Source organism: Staurois parvus, unplaced genomic scaffold (genome assembly GCF_062004578.1).
Source record: "Staurois parvus isolate SC_StPar_1 unplaced genomic scaffold, SC_StPar_1.0 ptg000934l, whole genome shotgun sequence".
NCBI lineage: Eukaryota > Metazoa > Chordata > Amphibia > Anura > Ranidae > Staurois > Staurois parvus.
In genome coordinates this window covers 937,754-960,797 of record NW_028318730.1, presented here as the reverse complement: position 1 = coordinate 960,797, position 23,044 = coordinate 937,754, and the positions used below count along the sequence as shown (strand labels likewise).

General features: G+C 40.2%; 1 protein-coding gene and 1 non-coding gene across 2 annotated transcripts in view; both read left to right on the top strand.

The window, feature by feature from the left end:
- Positions 1 to 23,044, top strand: part of LOC149441925 (rho guanine nucleotide exchange factor 37-like) — a 106,426-nt gene that overhangs the window by 37,532 nt on the left and 45,850 nt on the right. The window contains exons 3-8 of the mRNA XM_089656757.1: positions 2,325 to 2,537; positions 4,795 to 5,122; positions 5,473 to 5,596; positions 12,725 to 12,869; positions 15,302 to 15,510; positions 19,473 to 19,603. Of these exons, the coding sequence (XP_089512883.1) occupies positions 2,325 to 2,537; positions 4,795 to 5,122; positions 5,473 to 5,596; positions 12,725 to 12,869; positions 15,302 to 15,510; positions 19,473 to 19,603 (1,150 nt within the window). The remainder of the gene's footprint in view (positions 1 to 2,324; positions 2,538 to 4,794; positions 5,123 to 5,472; positions 5,597 to 12,724; positions 12,870 to 15,301; positions 15,511 to 19,472; positions 19,604 to 23,044) is intronic.
- LOC149441926 (small nucleolar RNA SNORD36) lies at positions 4,995 to 5,067 on the top strand. Its single transcript, XR_016307271.1, has one exon. It is a non-coding gene; the product is annotated as a small nucleolar RNA SNORD36 (small nucleolar RNA).

The window sequence follows — 23,044 nt, the reverse complement described above, 5'->3', positions numbered from 1 at the left end:
ATACACCAGAGTCCCCCCTTTAAATAGCAGTGCTGCAGCATAGCAGAGAGAAATAGCCATAGATGGAGCCGATCTGGAGGTGGACTCCAGATAGGCTCTTTCTGTGATAGAGGTTCCACTGTCATGTCAATGCTGGAGCCGGCGCTTCAACAATGTGGAGGATAGAAGGGGACAGGCTATGCTGGAGACTGCAGGGGGAAATGCAGAGAGCACTGACAGTCCCTGATAATCTGAATTCTTAATGTCTGCAGTAAGTGATTGCAAAGTGGGATCCATGCTCTGCAGGGCCAGTGTGCCTGGCACACACTGCACACATTGAGGATACTTCACAGTGTGGTGTCCACAAACCCTTGGCTGTAGTGTATTTCCTTGTTTGGTAAATGTATTTTCTTTTCACTTTTGCTGTCCTGTAAAGAGTAAAAGAACAACCTGAAGGAAGTAATCATACTTATTTCAATATTGTACACGCGATAGTGTGTTACAATATAATAGTATTTCTTATAGTTAACTTGTCATATAAGAGAAATTTAGGGGATTCTAGATTCCTTCCCTATATTTATGCTGACCCCTAACTTCCATACTTCAGAATGTTAACCTGGGAGAAATCTAAAAAGCAGAAGAGCCAAAGAACAATCCAAAGTCCTTATCTGCATACATATTTTAGGTCTCCTACTCAAATGCTTGAAGCCAAAGTATCAACATGACAGCCTACCATTTTCAGAAGAGGCCTCTAGCCTCTATATTTCAGAATCAGATTTCTTATAAAATTTTCCAGTTGTATAAATTTTGACATAAATAAAACAGTAGTTGAATGTTAGAAAATGATCTGGCTCCCAATAGGTCTTTCTGCCCCCATAAAACTTCTAATCTGTTTTATTGGGTTTTTGTATGATGGTTCAAAATTTTCAGTAGATGTTTAACCACTTTTTACACAGGCCAATTACACTGTGTATATATACTATACAGTATGTACATAATAAGCCGAGGCTCCAGTGAGTAAAATGGCAAGTGCTGCAAAATTTTACATCACACAGTATCTGTGCAGCAGTTTTTGCAAATGCAAATTTTTGAGGAAAAAATACACTTTAATTTTAGTGAACATAAACACAACATAATACCCATTTCTTTGCAAAATATGAAATATTATGTTATGCTGAGTAAACAAATACCAAACATGTCTCTCCCTTTAAAATTGTGCACACTCATGGAATGGTGAAAAACTACAGTACTTAAATTCTCCATAGGCGACTCATTCAAACCCTTTACAGTTTTCCAGATTAGAGTTACACATGAGGTCTGGTACTACTGTATAATTATTGCTCTTGCTCTGACATTTACGGTGATACCTCACATGTGGTGTGATTGCCGTTTTACATATGCATGCGAGACTGACATGTGCGTCCGTGTACATGTGTGTTTGTGTGCACACAAGGACAGGGGTGCTTTGAAAAAAAAATGTTTTTTTATTATTTATTTTTTATACTGTCAACTTTTTTTATCAACTTTATTGCTATCACAAGGGAAGGCCAACATCACTTGTGATAGCATGGGCAGTGACAGGTCCTCTTTATGGAGAGATCTGGGGTCTATGAGACCCCATATCTTTCCTCTGGCCTCCAAAGCATCTGATCAAACTGAGATTGGTTTGATCAAATGCTTTCACAAGGCAGTAATGGTTTGATTATTTCAAATCAAAACCAGAAGTGAGTAAATCCTTTTTGCTTCCAGTTTCTGATGTCATGCAGTGGGAGGAACAATATTCATGTGCCTGGATGCTGATGCCACCAGTCGCATCGTTAATGGCCTCCCCAACTCGATGGGACGATAGAGCCCGGTAGGGATGGCAGATTGTTAGCTGATCCTTGTAAAATCACAGGTTTCAGACCATAATCAAGTAATGTGTAGGGATGAGCGTAGTGTTTAAAAAAAAAATTAAAATTAACAATTTTGTTAAATTCTTCTGATTTTCACCCAAATTTTGTGGTACATTGAAATGTTTGCACATACGTAGTAATGTGTGTAAATACTTGAGGCTGGACATAAGTTGACACATTTCTAGCCAAGGAGACCGAGCTATGATGAAAATGTGGTAAAAGCATTGCTTCTTTTTTATGGAGAAAAGGAAATAATGGTTCATTAATTACTGAGGTTACTTAAACCAATTACTTTAAGTAATTACAAATGTTTATTATTGCTTTATTGTTCCCTTATTATTGCCTTTACAGGTGTTTTTTTTTTCACTGTTTGCAAATATTGACTTGTGTATGGTCTCCATATATTATGTTTGTCTGATCAAAGTTTATAATGTTTTGCTATACACCCAGGTCTTTTGCTCCTGCTGACCCATTAAGTGGCCGGAAAAGGGTTTCATCTTATGATCAGGACTGCCCTTCAGAGATTGAAACTACTGAAGATGAAGACCCGATATATGACACAATTGACAATGAAGAAGAATATTATGACGATTCAGAATTTAGTGATACGGAAAGTGTGAGTGACACTGAAGATCAGCTGACCCAGAGTCATTCATCCAGCAAGTAAGTGAAACAAATCCATATATGGACTAGTGAAAGAATATTTGCCAATAACTTTATAACAATCTCATTAGTGGATCATTAGCTTCTTTTGGTTGCCCCTTACTGACTCCTCTCATGCTGGATGTGGTAGTGGGAGGACAAAGGCTTTTCTATTCTTCCCAACATTTTTCATCAGTATCTAATTCTGAGAAAGTAAAGTCAGGGCCTGGACAGAGCGAAGCTAAAAGGGAGGGCCAGCATGACTGAGGCTTGCAGACAAGGAGGAGAATGGATTGGGGTGGGAGTATATGCAGGAGGTGTGGGTGGTTACTCACCTGATTGGAGTAAGCAAGCTTGAGGGTGGTCTTGCCAGGATGCGGAGAGGGGTTGGGACTTGTCGGAGGTCAGTCAGAGCTTGTGCCAGCACGGGTGTGGTTTCTCCCGCCCTCCCTCCCTCCCTGGAGCTGTTTGTTGTTTTGTTTTGCTATTTTGTTTTTTTGTTTGCTTTGTTTATTGGTTTGTCCTTTTGTTTGTCATGTTGTTTGTTTTGTGTGGTTTGTTGATTTTGTTTACTTTTATTGCTCAGCATTTGGTGTCCTGTGGTGTTTACCTGGTTTTCTTTTTGTCATGGCAGCTGGCAGGGGTAGCTGGATCTTTGAAGGGGTGCTGGAATGATAATTTGGTAGATTATGGATTGGGCCCATTTTAGGTATGGGTGTTCCCTCCCAATTATAACATGTTGGTAACGTGGGAGTTCATTGGATGTATTGGGCCCATTTTAGGTATGGGTGTTCCTTCCCAATTATAACATGTTGGTAACGTGGGAGTTCATTGGATGTAACTGTAGTATGTCCCCGAGGTGGTGTAGTAGTGGCTGGGGGCCTTTCCACTGGGTGTCAGATACAGTCGAGTTATTGATGTGAGTAACAGTACCTTCGAAGACCTTGGACCCGGTTGGGATAATTAATGGCAGTTATTATTTGATTGTGCTGTAAGAAGTGTTATGTACAAGTTATGTAAAATAAATGGGCTGCTATGGCCGGTTTTACACCAAAAGGAGAGTCGCGTGGTTATTTAGGTGGGGAAGGTTGAAGGGGTGGTTGTTTTAAGGTTTAGGTGGTAAGTATTAGCCTTGATATTCTGCATGTCCCTCAGCCATGTGTTGATGCAAGGATATGTATGATACTGTAGCTACAAGATGTCAGGGAGGGCTTGTGTCTATATGGTAGGAATTTGGACCATGTTTTCCAGTTTTCTGTTTTTTTTTTCCCCTTCATACAAATCTTTAAAGTTCATCAATATGCAGTATGATCATTCAGCTTGTACTAGTAGGGGGTAACACTAAATGATTTGCACTGGCTGTTGACTACAGACACAACAAAATTGGCACAAAAAAACCCTTTATTGCTGGATGTAAAGTCAATTCAGTATCACTTTTGCTTTAGGCGACACATGAGGCAGGTTTATATGATAATATCTATACTACCCATTCCACTTGAATATGCAATAATAACGTGTTGCACTATAAATCAATCGAGCGAAACACAGATAATATAAAACATAACACTCCTATAAAAATAATCCACTATATCGAAACTGAATGAATGACCAGTGCAAAGAAGTAATTAAAAACAATTCTCATAATAGTATTATAAAGCTAACTCCAAAGTCCCAAAGTTAAAAATAAATCCCTTAATTTACTCTTTGATTAGGGGCTCATTAACATTTGGTAAGCCTATATCTTGCCACTATCTTTGGTGATGGTTGGAGCTGCTGAGCACTTTTTCCTGGAAGACTAGAATATCTTTTCCACACAATAAAGGGATTTTTTTTTCTTGAACTTTGACTTTTGGAGCTAGCTTTATAATACTATTATGAGAGTTTTTTTTAAATACTTGTTGCACTCATTTATTTATTCAGTTTTGATATAGTGAATTATTTTTATAGGAGTGTGATGTTTTATATTATCTGTGTTTCACCCAATTGATTTATAGTGCAACATGTTATTGTGTATTCATATGTCACCTAAGGCAAAAGTGATATTGAATTGACTTACCTCCAGCAACAAAGGTTTTTTTTTGTGCCACTTTTGCTGTGACTGAAATTTGAGAATCCCCACCAACATGACAATAATTTAAAGGTCTTACATTTTAAAGGAAAGTACCTTGCATGTGACAACCTGACCTTAATAGAATGTGTTTTCATCACTGAACCTGTTTTGTGTTTGCATTTTGTACATTATTCATATTACAGTAATTACAATGTACTTCCTATACAGTTATTCTGACTACATGGACAGCAGAGCCGCAAAAGGAAATGTTCCACTGACACGCTATGGATCCGATGACCGGGAGCCCTCTTTTCAGACTGGTTATAATACATGTGATATGTCGCCTGCATATGGTATCCCCTCTAGTATGGGCACACAAGCAGTTAAAAGCGATGGAATTTATGAGAATATTCCTCAGATAGAAGACTCTGTATATGATGATATCCTTGATTTTAGGACTGAACCACCTGAAGTAAATGAGCTTATTAACACTGAGGAAGAATATGTTCACTCACTACAGCTTCTAGTTTTCCACATTCAGCCCAAACTGGAGAAGGTGAAAACATTTTTTATTGTACAAATTATTTGCAAAGCCTTTGTCTAAAAATATGCAGTATTTACACATTTATTCATGAATTGTGTTTTTCAACGAGTTCTTCTGTAAAGCTGAACTCTAGGCAGATATAAAAAAAACACAAAATTAATGCAGTTATGAATTCATGATTAAAATCTTACAAACTGAAGGATTTTTATTGTAATATTTGATCACCATACAAACAACCTTTTGATAAATTGAGGGATTATGTGGCACAATTAATTTTTTTTGTGGGCTTTCAGGTATTGCTGGATTTTTTTTGTCTGCTCCAGAAATATGAAAACCAATCTGTGAAATATATGGTTTTGTAGATCCCACAGGTTGATGTCAGAAGTCTCCTATGTAATGCGAATGAACTTCTTTCGGTCCATGAGTCATTTCTCAGTGAATTAAAAGATACGAAGAATGATGACCAAAACCAGCTTTGTCGTATTGGTAAGTTGGGTTGTTAAATATTGAGAACTTTCTGACCACCCACCTAATACTGAGAAGGTCACCCTTTTTTCTACCAAAACAGCCCTGACACCACTAGGCCTCTGAAGGTATGCTGTGATATCTGCTGCACCAAGCCACCAGTAGCAGCTCCTTTGAGTCCTGTACGTTTTGAGGTGGGGCCTCCATGGATCAGACTTGTGGATTGAATTAAGAACTGGAGGATATGGTGGTCAAGTCAAACCATTTTTTCAGTGTAGCAGGGCTCATTAGCCCTCTGAAAGAGGCCACTGGCATGAAGAAATACTGTTTCCATGATGGGGTGTACCTGCTCAGCAACAATGTTTAGGTGAGAGGTACAATTCAAGTAACATCCCTATGAATGGCAGGACCAAAAGTTTCCCAGCAGAACATTCCCCAAAGCATCACACTGTCTCTCCTGGCTTGCCTTCTTCCCATAGTGCAGCCTGGTACCATCTCTTCTCCAGCTAAGCAACACACATCCGACCATCCACATGATGTGGGCTAAGAATATGCATGCATCATACATACTAGGGGGAGTACAACTGGGGGTATCAATGGTGGAGAAGGATCTGGGAGTTCTGGTAGATGACAAGCTTAATAATGGCATGCAATGCCAAGCTGCGGTTTCTAAAGCGAGCAAAGTCCTCTTTTATTAAAAGAGGTATAGACTCCAGAGATATCATATTACCCCTGTACAAATCATTAGTAAGACCTCACCTGGAATATGCAGTTCAGTTTTGGGCACCAAGTCACAAAAAGAACATTGGGGAACTGGAGAAAGTACAGAGAAGGGCAACCAAACTGATACGAGACATGGAGGAGATCAGCTATGAGGAAAGATTAGAGGAACTTAATTTATTCTCTCTTGAGAAGAGGAGATTAAGGGGGGATATGATCAACATGTACATATACATCAGTGGCTCATATAGTGAACTCGGTGTAGAGCTATTCACCCTGAGGTCTTCACAGAGGACAAGGGGGCACTCTTTACATCTGGAGGAAAATAAATGTAATCTCCAAATACGGAAAGATTTCTTCACAGTGAGAGCTGTGAAAATGTGGAATAGACTCCCTCAAGATTTGGTTCTGGCCAGATCAGTGGGTTGCTTTAAAAAAGTTCTGGATTCTTTCTTAGATACACAGAATATAACTGGATACTAACATTTAAAGGTAAAGTTGATCCAGGGAATATTCGATTGCCTCTCGGGGGATCAGGAAGGAATTTTTTTCCCTGCAGGAGCAAATTGGATCATGCTTTGCTGGGGGGTTTTTTTGCCTTCCTTTGGATCAACTGTGGGTGTGGGATTACAACTTTTTATTCATTTTTTTTTTTTTCTTAATGGTTGAACTGGATGGACTTTTGTCTTTTTTTTTTCAGCCAGACTAACTATGTAACTATGTGAAAGCAAACATGATTCATCAGACCAGACCAACATCTTTCATTGCTTAGTCCTCCAGTTCTGATGCTCACATGCCCATTGTAGGCACTTTTGGCTGTGGACATGGGTCAGTATGGGCACTCTGATTGGTCTGCGGCTACACGGCCCCATTCTCGGCAAACTGCGATGTCCATTTTTTCTGCTTTCAACACATCAATTTCAGGGACATGTTCACTTGCTGCCTAATATATCCCACTGACTTTCAGATGAAATTGTAAAAAGATAAACAATGTTATTTAACCTGTCATAGATCATAAAGTTATGGCTGATCATTGTGTATGTGTATGTATGTATGTGTGTGTTTGTGTGTGTGCATATATATTGTATATAATACACAAGCTTCACTCCTAAATGAACATCAAAAGATGTTATTATATCTTGTGGGCAGCCATCCAGCTTAGATATCCAAGGAAAAAAGGTAGACTCACAGTAAAGAACTATTAAAAACACTTCTGTGTATCAGAAAGCCAGCAGACATAAAGACAAGATAAATCCCTCAAAGTCCACGGACATAATGGCACCACTAAGACACGCCCAATACATATAAGTTTTGTTACTCGACTTCCTCAGGGGCTTACTGTAATAATTGCTAATTCTTATAACTATCGCTGCCCTGTTATGACCTGGGTATATAGATTAAAGGGGTCAAAGAGTTGTCATTGTAAGATCTGCTAATCAGCAAATGGAACCTAACTAAAATCTGTTTTTAACATTTAATAGGGAACTTCCCAGAACTACAGTTGTGTTCAAAATAATAGCAGTGTGTTGAAAAAAGTGAATAAAGCTCAAAAGTATTCTAATAGCTTTTATTTCCATACACACAAATGCATTGGGAACACTACACATTCTATTCCAAATCAAAACATGAAGAACAATATATCAAATTTGTGTTTTTCCTCTAAAAAAAATTGAAGAAAAGTGAATATTAGACTGTTCAAAAAAATAGCAGTCTTTGTTCTTCTTTACAAACTCAAACATTCACTATATAAACTGAAAAATGTTTGAAGTTTTTGCTTTCCTTTGAATCACTTAATTAATATTTAGTTGTATAAGCACTGTTTCTGAGAACTGCTGTACATCTGTGTTGCATGGAGTCAACCAACTTCTGGCACCTGTGAACAGGTATTCCAGCCCAGGATGATTGGACTACATTCCACAGTTCTTCTCTATTTCTTGGTTTTGCCTCAGAAACTGCATTTTTGATGTCACCCCACAAGTTTTCTATTGGATTAAGATCCGGGGATTGGGCTGGCCACTCCATAACGTCAATCTTGTTGGTCTGGAACCAAGATGTTGCACGTTTACTGGTGTGTTTGGGGACGTTGTCTTGTTGGAACACCCATTTCAAGGGCATTTCCTCTTCAGCATAAGGCAGCATGACCTCTTCAAGTATTCTGATATATTCAAACTGATCCATGATCCCTGGTATGCGATAAATAGGCCCAACACCGTAGTATGAGAAACATCCCCATATCATGATGCTTGCGCAACCATGCTTCACTGCCTTCACAGTGTACTGTGGCTTGAATTCAGTGTTTGGGGGATGTCTGCCAAACTGTCTCCAGCCACTAGACCCAAAAAGAACAATCTTACTTTCTTCAGTCTACAAAATGTTGCACCATTTCTCTTTAGGCCAGTCAATGTGCTCTTTGGCAAATTGTAACCTCTTCAGCACATGTCTTTTTTTCAACAGTGGGACTTTGCAGGGGCTTCTTGCAGATAGCTTGGCTTCACATAGGCGTCTTCTAATTGTAACAGTACTCACAGGTAACTTTAGACCTTCTTTGATCTTCCTGGAGCTGATTGTTGGCTGAGTCCTTGCCATTTTGCCTATTCTTCTATCCATTCAAATGGTAGTTTTTCACTTTCTTCCACGTCTTTCAGGTTTTGGTTGCCATTTTAAAGCATTTGCAATAATTTTAGCTGAGCAGCCTATAATTTTCTGCACTTCTTTATATGTTTTCCCCTCTCCAATCAACTTTTTAATCAAGCTACGCTGTTCTTCTGAACAATGTCTGGAACGACCCATTTTCCTCAGAATTTCAGAGAGAAGTACACTGTAAGCAGCATGTACAACATTTGCTGCCTTCCTTCCTTAAATTAGGGCAATAATTGCCACCTTTTTTTCAAAGAATGAATGATCTCACTAATAGAACTCCACACTGCTATTATTTTGAACATGCCCCTTTCAATTAGTGATTCAATTACACAGAATCAGCAGCATGCATGTCATGACTGTTGGGTCTGTTGGATTTCTATTACTCTACTACACCTGCTAGTAAATTATTTGCCATGTAGAAATATCATTTCTACCAAAAACAGTGATTGATCTGGCTAGTGATGTCTGACTGCTATTATTTTGAACACAACTGTATATAATAGAAGCTGGCTTTGTTTATTTGTATGTGGCAATTTCTACTTAATTCAATACTTAGGGACTGATCTGGAAACATGCATGCAGATTGATATTTCTAACTTTGTTGGCTTTGTGCTTTTCCTGGGTCACTGACATACTAGGTAGCAAAGCATGAATAAAGGAGAAGGTCCAGAACTTGGACTTTTAAAAACATATTAGCAGGTCCCATATTTCTATCACAAAAGGGTTCCTCTTAATAAAAACAGAGATTTCAACTGTATTCGTTATTAAAATAAGGAAAGAACATGCCAAGACACAGTTAAGTGTTGTTCTATGTATTTTAGGCATGGGCATTGTCTAATTTCACTTTGTAAACAAAACTGAAGAGCATCAGATTCAAAATGCTTCCATCTACCTTCTTGAAGTCTTCAAAATGAAGCTATACTTTGGTCATTTAGGAAAAGTTTCACATTTGGGTGGACTGTTCACCCCTCCAGCTATCCAGGCATGCATTATGGAAGGAATAGGATAGTTGCATGTTCCCCTACTGAGACGGATTTTTTACTTGGATCCAGTGGCCAAAAAACATGACGGGGGAGTAGGTGGGAAGTTAACCACTTTCCGCCAAAGGACGTCATATGGCATCTTCAGTTTGAAGAGGTTACACTGGCATGATGGTCTGAACAGCCACTCAATTACTTCTGAGGTCAGCGTAATTGGGTCCCCCCCTTTGCCTCGCGGCACTATATAGAGAGAGGAACTAACGTTGTTCTTCCTTCTCTGAGACCCTGCAAACTGGAAGTGACAAGGATTTTGTTACTTTCCGTGTAGTCTCTTTGTTTACTTGGCCACTGGGGACAGTGTAAGAATAAAGTTTCAAATAAGAAAATTAATGAAATAAATGATTAAAAAAAAAAATTTAAGTGTCCCCTCCCCCATGCTTTTGCACAAACGTGAACGCATACGCAAGTCCCGCACACGTGTAAACGGTGATCGCACCACACGTGTGAGGTCACGTTGCGAACATCAGAGCAGGAGCAATAATTTTAGCCTCAGACCACCTGTGTAACTTTACACTGGTAACCTGTAAAGGCTTTTACTGCATTGCCTATGGATATTTTAAGGTACCGCAGTACCGCATGCAATTTTAAAGCATGACTTTGGACCTCTGTCTGTTTTATTGTTCTCGTGGGCTTCATTATAGAGATTTCCCCTCACATTCTGTTCTAGGGACAACCTTGTATCTGGAAGAAAGTGAGACAGCAGTAATATCTAACAACATCTCTAATCCTTCTTCACTCTGTCCAATCCTAAAAAATGTTTTTGCTACTTATTAATCTTAAAGTATATCCAAGGCCAAAACCTTTTTTCCAGTCTTTTTTTGCCATTTTTGTCCCATTGGGGAGATTTTCCTTTACTTTCTGTTGTGTATTACCTTCCTGGTGACTCCTTTAAGCTGGACAGACATTGGACACTGCATACTATTTCTGCTATGTATGCCGTATATTGCCAAGATCTTCTTCTGTCTCTCACAACCATATTAAAGTGCTGAGGTCTCCTCCGGTCCCAGGTTATTGTGTCAAAGTGGTGGAATCTTCTGCTGTCTGTATTACTTACATCATTGAGTGGGAAGATGTCTTGTTTTTATTATCCATGTCACAATGTGCCACGATCTCTATCACAGGAGGTTTCCTCATGTTTATTTTATGAATACCACAGAGTTGTGAGATGTCCCATGTCTATCACCCATGTCGTTTGTTGATGAGACATCCTTCATATATCGTCTATGTCATTCGTTGTTGAGATGTCCTACATCTATCACCTATGTCATGCATAGATAAGATATCCTCCTACCTCAGTCACCCAGGTCATTGGTTGGCGAGGTGTCCTCCTTCCTCTTTCACCCATGTCGTTGGTTGGTGGGATGTCCTCCTACCTTTGTCATCCTTGTCGTTGGTTGGTGAGATGCGCTGTTACCCTGTGGCCCATGTTATTGGGAGGTGAGATGTCCCCTCAACTTTAATACTCATGTGGTTAGTGAGATTTCCTTCTGTCCATTTCATCTCCTCCATAGTATTTGTCAGTGCAGTTAATAAATATATAGGCCAGGGTTTCTGAACCAGGGTTCCATGGAACCCTAGGGTCTCTCCAGAGGTTGCTAGGGGCTCCTTAAGCAATGAGCAATTTCTGTCTTACAGATACATTCACAATGTCACTATTGATCATTTTACCTATCTGTAACAGGGTTATTCTTCCCAATGATCACAAGTGTGATCAAGGGACATTTAGGGACATTAGCCATCACACTAACGTATTATGAGTTGTAGATCTAGTAATTAATAGTAGGGGTTCCCTGAGCCTGGAAAGTTTTTTTTTTTTTTTTCTTTTTTAAGGGTTCCTCTGTGTTTAAAAGGTTGAGAATGGCTCATATAGGCTAATATTTACAAGTATAATTAAGAAGTGCAATATGTTTGCTTTAAGTACCAGGGTACTTTGCACTGTCATTGCAAATTGCACTGCCTTTTTTGTTTGCAATTCCTTCTGTGACAGATGTGGGTTAGCTTGAGGGGCTCTAATCACGTTCGTAAAAAATGTTATCTATAGTGAGACTGTATGGACTGTTGTTTATCCCATGAAGCTGTATGCACAGAATTGTTTATCCCAAGGTTAATGCATTTTAAAGCTTCATGCTCTTAACAGGGCACATTTTCAACCTGTTAAAGTGCACTTGTGGCTACTTTAAAGTGCTTAACAAGCAAGACAAATTGAAAACAGCAATCTAGAGGGACTTTGAACCTCGTACCCTGTAAAGCTTTTCTGGAGTCCTCAAACCCAGGCTAATCTGTTGTTTAAAAGGCAGCTTGTTTCTGAAGTTGAGTTTTGAGTTACCTACTCCCACACATGACTATTGGTTCAAAACTATAATGGATGTCTTATTGGACATTTATGATACAAGGGAAAGGTAGGCCCTAGCTCCCCATCACAAGAGGTAGTGGTTACATGTATGTTTAGATGGGCTCCTAAATGATAAAATATTTGCTAATTCTATTAAAAATACTTCCACTCACAACAGACCCCATTGTGTGTGGTGGAACAGAACAGGCCTGCTTAATTTGTTGGGTCTTTCCGGATATCTAGGATACAAGTGGGGATATCTCTAGCACACTTTCTATCTATGTTAAAGAAGCTGAGGTTGGTGACATTAAGCAGTTTATCCTCTCAATTCCATTCACCACGTCCCCATTCTGGGGAGGGGGAAGATCAACCTATCAGGCTCTGAAACAGCAGGTAAAACTGTGTTTTGCTTTTCAGGAAGCCTTTTTCAGGAATACAGCAGAGATATGGAAAATGCATATGCAGTTTATTGCAATGGATTTACAAGATCTGCATCACTACTTCAGAGTTACCAAGAAACACCTATAAATGAAAAGCTCCAGGAAATTCTACAAATTGTACAGTGAGTACCACTGATTTCTCTGTATGCTGCAAAACACATCAACAGTAGAGCTGAAAGATGTTAAAGTGCACCTGTTGCTTTCTGAGCAAATTATTCAAACTTCTTTATTCTTTGTCAGTTGGTATTTTTATGTAATGTATTTTAGAAGAGTTGTGTGCATGTAGCTCATTTTTCTTCTGACTTTATCAATCTAAAAAGCAGAATCTGTCAAACATTACGGCATCTAGCTTGATGGATGTGCTGCAGGGTTCTGGGGTCTCCTGCCTCCCAGGCCATCTATGCCTTAAACAGATGTAGGTCTGCTCCATATAACAAAAATTTTTTTTATATACTGTATATATTCCTCATCATCTGTCAAACGCCTTCTGAAAAGTGATCCACCACAGATCATTTTCCAGAGGGTAACGCTACTGTGAACAAGTTCAAAAAGTGTCCACAGAGTGATGTTTGGGTTGAGATGCTAAATGGACATGATTGGAGTGTAATCAACAGTTTTAAGTTTGCTAAAAAAGAGCTGAAAGGCCAATCTGGTGTGAAATTACTTATGAAAAGTAATTTGACTCCAGGGAAATGCAAACCGTTACAAAAAGATACTGTGCCAGTGGTTCTGACAGCCTGCTGATTAGACTGCAATAGTGTTGTACAGATGCAGTACCTCTATGTAGTGCCTGGTAGACATGTGCACACCAGAAATTTCCATTTTGGATGCATTCTTTCATTGAAAAATGTGTTCTATCATATTTGTTAGGTTGACCCGATTCATTTTCAGAAATCTCTTTGCATTTTCAGCATTCCTTTTATATATTCATTGGTTAAGGCAGATTCAAAATATTTAGCAGTTTTCCCGGAAGATTGCTTTATATATTCAAAATATTATTGAATCAGACAGATGTGAATCAGAAGGATTTGATGTTTTCGTACGTTTGTCCAACCCACCAAGAAAAATGCCATGAGCTGATTGGACAATATTGACTGGTGTCATGTGCATCCAAATTAACGAAATTCGGACCCACTCGTTATTTGAATCTGAATGATCAAATAAATTTGAAAATTTAATTAATTTCCCCATGGGCCAGAACTACTATTGCATCATGTGAAGTCATCCAAAGGCATTAACTAATTTTGTTATAACTTTTTTCAGATTCATTGACGTTCGTTACTATGTCAGTTTGGAGATTCATATACATCTGAAATTTTCTCCAGAAAAACAAATTGTAATAAAACAAAACGCACATATCCAGTGGATGGATAGTTGCTGTTTCAGATTACTCTTCCTGCGGTTGGGTAAAAATCCAGTACTGGTTTGTTTCTACAAATCAGTGTTTCAAAATGTTTGCACAATGCTGGCTTCCCTGTGGCCAAAGGGTCAGCACAGGCTTTTGTGAGATACAAGTCTGCATCCTAAGGAAGGGAACTGCTGATTCCTGAAACTGGTAGATGAATGAGAGCTGACAGAAGCCAAGAGACGCAATCATACATTTGTATGATCTCTCACAGGTGCCTGTGCTGTCCCACTGGCCACTGGGAAGCCAGCGTCCTCCAAACAGTATACTTTCCAACTGTTGATTATACTCCATCCTAAGCCACTTGGCATTTCAATTCAGACATCGCTCTGTGCACACCTTTACTTTACAATGTTTGGCAAGCGCTGTTCCAAACTTATGTTTTAAATCAACTTGTGGTGGTCCGCTTTCATCCATCTTTTGGTTGCCCATGACTCACCCATTTGTGCCCTACCACAATGCTCTAGTTGATGGAGTACTTAGTTAAACCTAAATCTGAGTCCTCTGGTATATCCATATTATGACATTCCAGACATTCACATTCTGCTTGGATATTTAATGGCTGATTACAGTCTTAACTTTATCAGTCTCCTTTTAGGGCTAGTTCTGTAAACCTCATATTCTGGAAGCATGGCTTGGTTGTTTTTAAAGAGCTGGAACAGGAAGATTTAGTCATTCTAGTCATTTAAATAAGAACAAGATGTCAAAGTGAATAGGGACTTTCTAGATCATTGTTTCTCAACTAGGGCACCATGGAACCTTAGGGTTCCTCCAGAGGTTACTAGGGGTTCCTTGAGCTGTGAGCAATTCCTGCCTCTCAGATAAGTTCCTACTGACACCAATTATCTTTTTAGCTATCTCTAAGCAGAAATTCTTCCCAATGTACACAAGTGTAAGGGGCAATCTTCCTACTGACCATGGCACTAAGGCATCGGGAGTTGTAGATATAATAATTTTTAGCAGGGTTTTTCTGATACCAGAAAGCTATTTCAAGGGTTCCTCTGTGATAAAAGGTTGAGAGAGGCTGTTCTAGATCAAGCCTTACATAATTTGTCAGGTTGGTTGCTTTGTACAAGTTTTCACCTTTATTGCTTGTGGTTATATGATTTTTAAATAATAATTTTACTAGTATCTATGTTTCTTTGACAGAAATTTGGATAGCGCTAAACAGTACAAAGACCTTTCCTTCTACCTGATACAGCCCGTACAGCGTATTACCAGGTACCCCTTGTTATTGCGCAGTATTCTGAAAAATGTACCACAAAATCGACATTCACAAGAGATACTTCAGAGGGCACTTGACACCATGAATGAGGCAAATGTCAACATCAATGAAAACAAGAGGCGTAAAGAAATTGGTGAGATAAGTGTGAATTCATGAAACAATTTTGATAGGGTAATTTTGCTTTATATTTTATTATTATTATTTATTTGAAACTACCACAGGTGCATTAATATGAATGTGCATCATTATTCCATTGTTTTGTTGGAATGACAAAGAAATATGATTTAATCATTAAAGGGCTTTTTTTTAAGCTACGATCCTTCAGAGCAGCAAGAAGGAGTGGTGCAGTTTGCATAAATCCAGGATCAGGAACTTTAATCTTAGGGCTCATTTACACTTACAAATATTATATGAAACTATGCGACATGCCAGTTTTTATTTGTTGTCTTTGTCCAAAAGATTTGGTAATATTCGGGCATAACAGAAAAAAATGCAAGAACATTCGATCAGAAGAAACATTCCACCAATAAGGAAATAAGCTTATAACTGTCGGCTAAAAATATTCTACCAGAAGAGGAAGTAATATGAGGCAGGCCTTTGCAATTGTGACAAAGTGTATTAAGATTCCCACCACTACTGCTACTATAGAAGGTGGACTGCCATACAAAATTGCTACAATAGTGCAGAAATGGAATTCCATTGTTTGAAAAGTTTACCGGACTGAAACTCTTCACAGATGAACAGATCAGAGATCACCTAAGGCAAATATTGGAATTCTGTCTCCGCAACATTGTATGAAATATGTACAGCAGTTCACTCTCTGCAGAAGCAGATTTTTTTATGCTATCCATGGTGAGCAGGAATCTCCATACACTTTGTATGCAGAGGTCTCCTTCAGTTTTATTTCTTTTGTCGTGTGGTTTTAGCCTGTAGTGTTAAAGTAGAACTATAGGCAAAACTTTTTTTTATTTTGCATAGAGCAAGGGAGAGTTCTAATCCCTGTCAGATTTTTTTTCCCCATCTGTGTCCCATTGTGGAGCTTTCCCTTCACTTCCTGTCCGATAGCAAAACAGAAAGTAAGAGAAAATCCATGCAAATTAAGGCAATTCCTTGGTCACCAGAACTTGTGTCCCCAATGGAAAATTTGCCCTCTATTACTTTTCTGGGGACAACCAAAATTTGGGATTTTCTTTTACTTTCACTTTTAACGATAATCGTAAACAGGACAAATAGAGAGGGCGAATCTCCTTAATGGGGGCACAGACAGCAATAAATACCTGACAAGAATTATAATCCCTCTGTGCTGTATCCAAAACTAAAAAAATAGTTTTGCCTTTAGTTATACTTTACAGTGGTTGTAAAGGCTCAAGGTTTGAAGGTAAAAAACCTTATTTGTGTAGCAGTTTCCCCCCCCAATAGTCACCTAAGCCCCCTCTTGATCCAGCGATGTGCACTGGAGTCTCGGCTATCCCGGGACTCCTATCCCTCAGTGGCTGAGACAGCCATTGGCTCCTGTTGCTTTCAATCACAGCCAGTGAGCCAATGAGAGAGAGAGGGGGCGGGGCCGAGCTGCAGCTCCATGTGTGAATGAGCACACAAAGCAGCGAGTCCCCCCATTGGAAGCTGCTTGCTGTGGGGGCACCCAACAGAAAGGAGGGGCCAAAAGAGCCTGTGGGGGACCCGAGAAGAGAAGGATATGGGCTGCTCTGTGCAAAACCACTGCAGAGAGCAGGTAAATATAGACATGTTTGTTATACTTAGATAAAATAGCCTAAAGGCTTAATTTTTTTTCTATTGGTTGAATGTTCTTTAACTCTCCTGGCTGAGGCCCCAATCATACTTCGCGTAGCAGGAACTCTCAATTTTCTCACAATTGTGTGTGTCGCACCTAGGGCAACCTGTTCACTGGGCTGCCTTATGTGCATTTTTCCCCCAGAAGAAACATCTGCTCCTTTTTGGGTGAAAAGCTTCACACTTTAAAGGCATGTTTTGCCATGACTGCCACTCTAGTCTGTTGTGCAACAATCACTACAAAATTGCACTATATTTGGGATGCCACTTAGAATGAATGGCACCCAAACATGCATTGCACATTTTGCAGTGACTACCACACAATGTAGAATCAAAACTGCATCTTTCCGATTCTGCTGACAATTCCAGGCTTTTTTCTCTTAGAATCGAATGTTAGGGAATGTTACAAAAGGCAACAAGTAGAAACTGACATTTAACACATATTATAAACATTTCGTGTACTATTTGTGACTTATGCGTGAATGCTGAGACATTCATACAGCAAATCCTTTTTTCTACATAGAATTAGCGTTAAAGCTTGCATGTTTAACTTTTTTATTTGTTCCCTGGAAGGTACAGTATATGCTCTACAATATTTTAGCTTTTTGTACTTGTGAACTTATTTTCATCTAACAGTACATTAGTTTTTTACTTTCTAATATCTGAACATACAAGTTTAGGAACTTAAGAAACTGCAAAAGATGTATGCCTATGAGGAGGATGTGGGGGTGCACTTGGCAGTATTATTGAACAGATAGATCTGAACCTGGTGTACATTTTTAGGGCCCATTCAGTCCTGTCAATTTTTGTGCATTATGCAAACAGGTGTGTGTAAATACTCACTAGGCAGGGGCATATTTACCACAAGGCATTTGCCTAGGGCAGCATTTTTAGGGGGGCAGCCCCCCGGAAGAAGGAACATATGCGGCATAGGGACCAGATGTGATCTGAGAGAGGCTACAGGCTGCTTGATGGTGTATGCAGAGCCAGACTGTTGTTCCTGGGGATGGCCAGAGCTGTGAAGGTGAGTGTCTTTCTCTCCGTGGGGGGAGGTCTGGTGTTAGTTGGTGTCAGGCTCTCTCCGCCAGGGAGGAGGGGCATCCAATTTTTGTGTTGCCTAGGGCAGCACAAAACCTAAATACATCACTGTCGCTAGGTCATAATTAACATGCATTGTGTTAAGGCAGCCCATTCAGTTTGGGCTACCAATGCTCAAAACAGAACAATAAATGGACATACAGCCTTTTTTCCGACGCAGCACACCATGAGGTGGTGAGACACTGTGCCACGTGTTGTGCTGCAATGCATTTGTGCTAGAGCTGCTCTGTCTTAGGGCATTGGGATTATTGGTGTTAATGTGCATTGAGGGAATGTGATTTGTTTCTCAAGAGTTGATACCAGTTCACCAGGAACTTGTGCTTCAGATACTCCAAGCAACAACCGAAATGTCTTATTTCTTATGCCTTGGAGCTCAGGCCTTCCTTTTAATTGGGCATCATTGACAGCTTGGCAGGCATCCAATTGTTCATTGGATATTCCCTGTTATCAGCTGTGTGTGGAACCTTAACACTGCATTCACATCTGAGCGTTTTTGTAGTTCAAAGCTACAAAATACAGTCAATTATTCTCTATGCTTGTTCACATCCGAACGCTCAATGCCTGTAGCTAGAAAAATTTCTGAGCTTCTTTTGTAGCTCAAATTGGGCAGATAGTTTCCTACTGGCTAATACAAAAACGCCTTCTTAATGAGTTCTAAAACACATGAAAATGCTGTAATAAAATGAGCGCAAAAGCTTCACGCTCAGGTGTGAATGCAGCCTAAATGTAAACCTATCATAAACCTGGACAATTCAGACTGGCCATTTGATTTAAAAACACATAAGCTGAGTTTCAAGCTTCAGTGAAATCCAAAATATTTAGCTGATTAGTTATTCCCAAAATGTAGGCTACTGAGGTCGTCTATGACTGTTGCCATTTTGTAAAAGCTGATCTGAGCCTTGCCTTCAGCTACTCCCCAAGCCCCAGTGGTCAGTGAAGCTATCCATCATATTATAGGGCCAATAGGGAAGGGGTGAGGCCAAGTGGGAACAATCTAGGAAAAGTCAGAATTTAACAAAAAAAAATTTAAATTCAGCTGCTTATGTCTGGATTTAGTGATCCTTTTGCCATGTGTTTTTTCACAGCAGTTTACCTGTGCATATGCATTATGTTCATCATATAATTAGTTTAAGTTGTCCAGGCTTCTTACAGGTTTTAGGTTGCATTAAAAAAAATGTAATTTTTTTTAATTATTCTTGTGCACAGCCTCCAAGTATTTGCAGTCAGACCAGAGGACGTTGAGGGAAAAAATATCTCAGCTGAATACCCACACTATCAGCAAGAAAACGAACAGGTTAAGCACGTTTTTAAGACAACAGGCAGGCATGTCTCCCAAGGTATGTCATTTTGATTGTGCTGTATTGGTCACAATTTAATTGTTAATTCAAAATTAACACAATTAAAAATTAATTTAAGGGTGTTTAGCATGCGTACTTATGTTTATAGACAAAAAATATAGTTGTATATCAATAAAATATGCATTAAAGTAGTAGTAAACTCTCAGTGTTTTTAGTTTAATACATTGAACACAATAAAATGTACATTCCCCTGCTTGCATGAATGTCCAGTCTTCACAAGAAATAACTGTGAACAGTGCAGTTTCTAACAGCGGCTCACATAGCAAAATGTATGTTATGTTTGTGGCAAATTCTGAATAGTATCAATAGTTGTGGTACACTGTGGCAAACTGAAGAGTTTAAAATTGGTGCACAAGTATGGGGCTAACAGTGGTCCCAGTGTTGGCAGTGTCAGTGGAAGAAGAAAACATTCCCTGCATCAGAGGTGTTGCCAAGAGGGAAAATGGCACTGCATCAGTGGCAGTGGGGTAAAAAAACTGCTGCATAGCTGGTGTTAGTCTGAGAAGGACTGATTGGCATCTATGCCAAGGGATGAAAGAGGGAAGGGGAGGTGGGCTCTCAGAGATGCATGGAACTAAAGAGATCTAAAGGGGCTCTGAAGGAGGAAAAGGGGTTGAAAGGGCTCTATGGGCTCGTTCAGATGTGCAACTATTATTGCTGCCCCCCTGAAAAATAATCCATGGTGAATTACTTTTAAGAGAGCATTTGACAGGTGGTGGGGAGGCAATATGTCACCTTCTTACTGTCTGCTTTAATTCTGAAAGCGCCATCCTCCCTCCGGAAGTTATTGGCCCCTGCTCCTTCTGACAGGACAGGAGGAGCAGGACAAGAGACCAAATCTCCAGCATGCGCCCCCTCAATACAGCGCTCAGAGCACGTTTAGAGCACATGCACCTTCTCTTTCCCCCTTGTCCTGACTCTGGGGTACACAACTCTAGACCCAGCTATCAGCACTGGAAATCGCACACCTATTGGATTGGGAACGGCTCTGTACTTACGGTTCCCATGTGAATTGCAATTCCACATATATGGGTATGCCGTTCCTTCAGAGCGCTCTCGCTGGTGATGTCACAGGCTGCTACTCTCTAGAATATTTCCTAACTGGTGCACATTTAGGAGATATTGCTTTTACCTACAGGTAAGCTTTATTATAAGCTTACCTATAAGCAAAAATTAAAAAAAAGAGTTTACTACCACTTTAAAGTGATTGTAAATGTTAATATTATTTTTTTTAAAATAACAAACATATCATACTTACCTGCTCTGTGCAATGGTTTTACACAGAGCATCCCGAACCTCCTCTTCTGAGGTCCCCCACCGGCGATCTTGGCTGCTCCTCTTCTCCAAGTGCCCTTATAGCAAGGAATGAAGAAAGATGCTTAGCATTAGGAGCAGTCAGCTTATACAGTGAGATTTTAATTTGTAGTGTAAAAAAAAAAAGTGTGTATGTATGTATGTGTGTGTGTATATGTGTATATATACACACTGCTCAAAATAAATTAAAGAAACACTTCGAAAACACATCAGATCTCAATGGGGAAAAATATCATGCTGGATATCTATACTGATATGGACTGGTTGATATGTTAGGAAAGTAAGGATGCTCCATCGTTTGATGGAAATGAAAATTATCAACCTACAGAGGACTGAATTCAAAGATACCCCAAAAATCAAAGTGAAAAAATTATGCAGCAGGCTAGTCCATTTTGCTGAAATTTCATTGCAGCAACTCATAATGGTACTTTTATGGCCCTCATGTGCTTGTATGCATGCCTGACAATGGCGGGGCATGCTCCCAATGAGATGATGGATGGTGTCCTGGGGTATTTCCTTCCAGATCTGGACCAGGGCATCACTGAGCTCCTGGACAGCCTTGTGGCTTTGGATGAACCGAAACATGATATCCTAAAGGTGTTCTATTTGATTTAGGTCAGGCAAGCGTGGGGGCCATTCAATGGTATCAATTCCTTCATCCTCCAGGAACTGCCTGCATACTCTCTCCACGTGAGGCCGGACATTGTTATGCACCAGGAGGAACCCAGGACCCACTGCACCAACGTAGGGTCTGACAATGGGTCCAAGGATTTCATCAGGGTGCCATTGTCTAGCCCAGGGGTGGGCAAACTTTTTGACTTGAGGGCCGCAATGGGTTCATATATTGGACCCGGGGGCCGGACCAAGAGTAGATGAATGATGTGTATGTGTCATCCATAGTAAGTATAGTAATATTCCCCCATAGTAAGCATAGTAATTCATCCCCCATATAGTAATTCATCCCCCATAGTAATTCATCCCCCATATAGTAATTCATCCCCCATATAGTAATTCATCCCCCATAGTAATTCATCCCCCATATAGTAATTCATCCCCCATAGTAATTCATCCCCCATATAGTAATTCATCCCCCATAGTAATTCATCCCCCATATAGTAATTCATCCCCCCTATAGTAATTCATCCCCCATATAGTAATTCATCCCCCATATAGTAATACATCCCCCATATAGTAATTCATCCCCCCTATAGTAATTCATCCCCCATATAGTAATTCATCCCCCATATAGTAATTCATCCCCCATAGTAATTCATCCCCCATAGTAATTCATCCCCCCTATAGTAATTCATCCCCCCTATAGTAATTCATTCCCCATATTAATTCATCCCCCATATTAAGTCCCCAAGTCCCCCCTGTGTCAATTCACTTACCTTTGCTCCGCGCGTTCCTCTCGCCGTGTTCCCGCGCCGTTCCGGTCTTCAGGGCGGACTGTGAGAGGAGCCTAGCTCCCCTCCCCCACGTTCGTCACGCTGCCCCGCCTACACATATTCTGACAGGCGATGTTTGCCACGCTCCGCGGGCCGGATTAAAAGGTCCGCCGGGCCGTATACGGCCCGCGGGCCTAAGTTTGCCCATTGCTGGTCTAGCCTGTAGAGGTCTGTGCATCCCTCCATGGATATGCCTCCCCAGACTATCACTGACCCACCACCAAAACGGTCATGCTGAATGATTTTACAGGCAGCATAACGTTCTCCATGGCTTCTCCAGACCCTTTCACGTCAGTCATATGTGCTCAGGGTAAACCTGCTCTCATCTGCAAAAAGCACAGGGCACAAGTGGCAGACCTGCCAATTCTGGTGTTCAATGGCAAATGCCAATTGAGCTCTATGGTGCTGGGCAGTGAGCACAGGGCGCACTAGAGGACGTTGGACCCGCAGGCCACCCTCACAAAATCTGTTTCTGATTGTTTGGTCAGAGACATTCACACCAGTGGCCTGCTGAAGGTCACTTTGTAGGTCTCTGGCAGTTCTCATCCTGTTCCTCCTTGCCCAAAGGAGCGGATACCAGTCCTGCTGATGGGTTTTGGCCTTCTGGCAATGGCATGTATTGATGTGCCATCCTGGAGGAGCTGGACTGTCTGTGCAA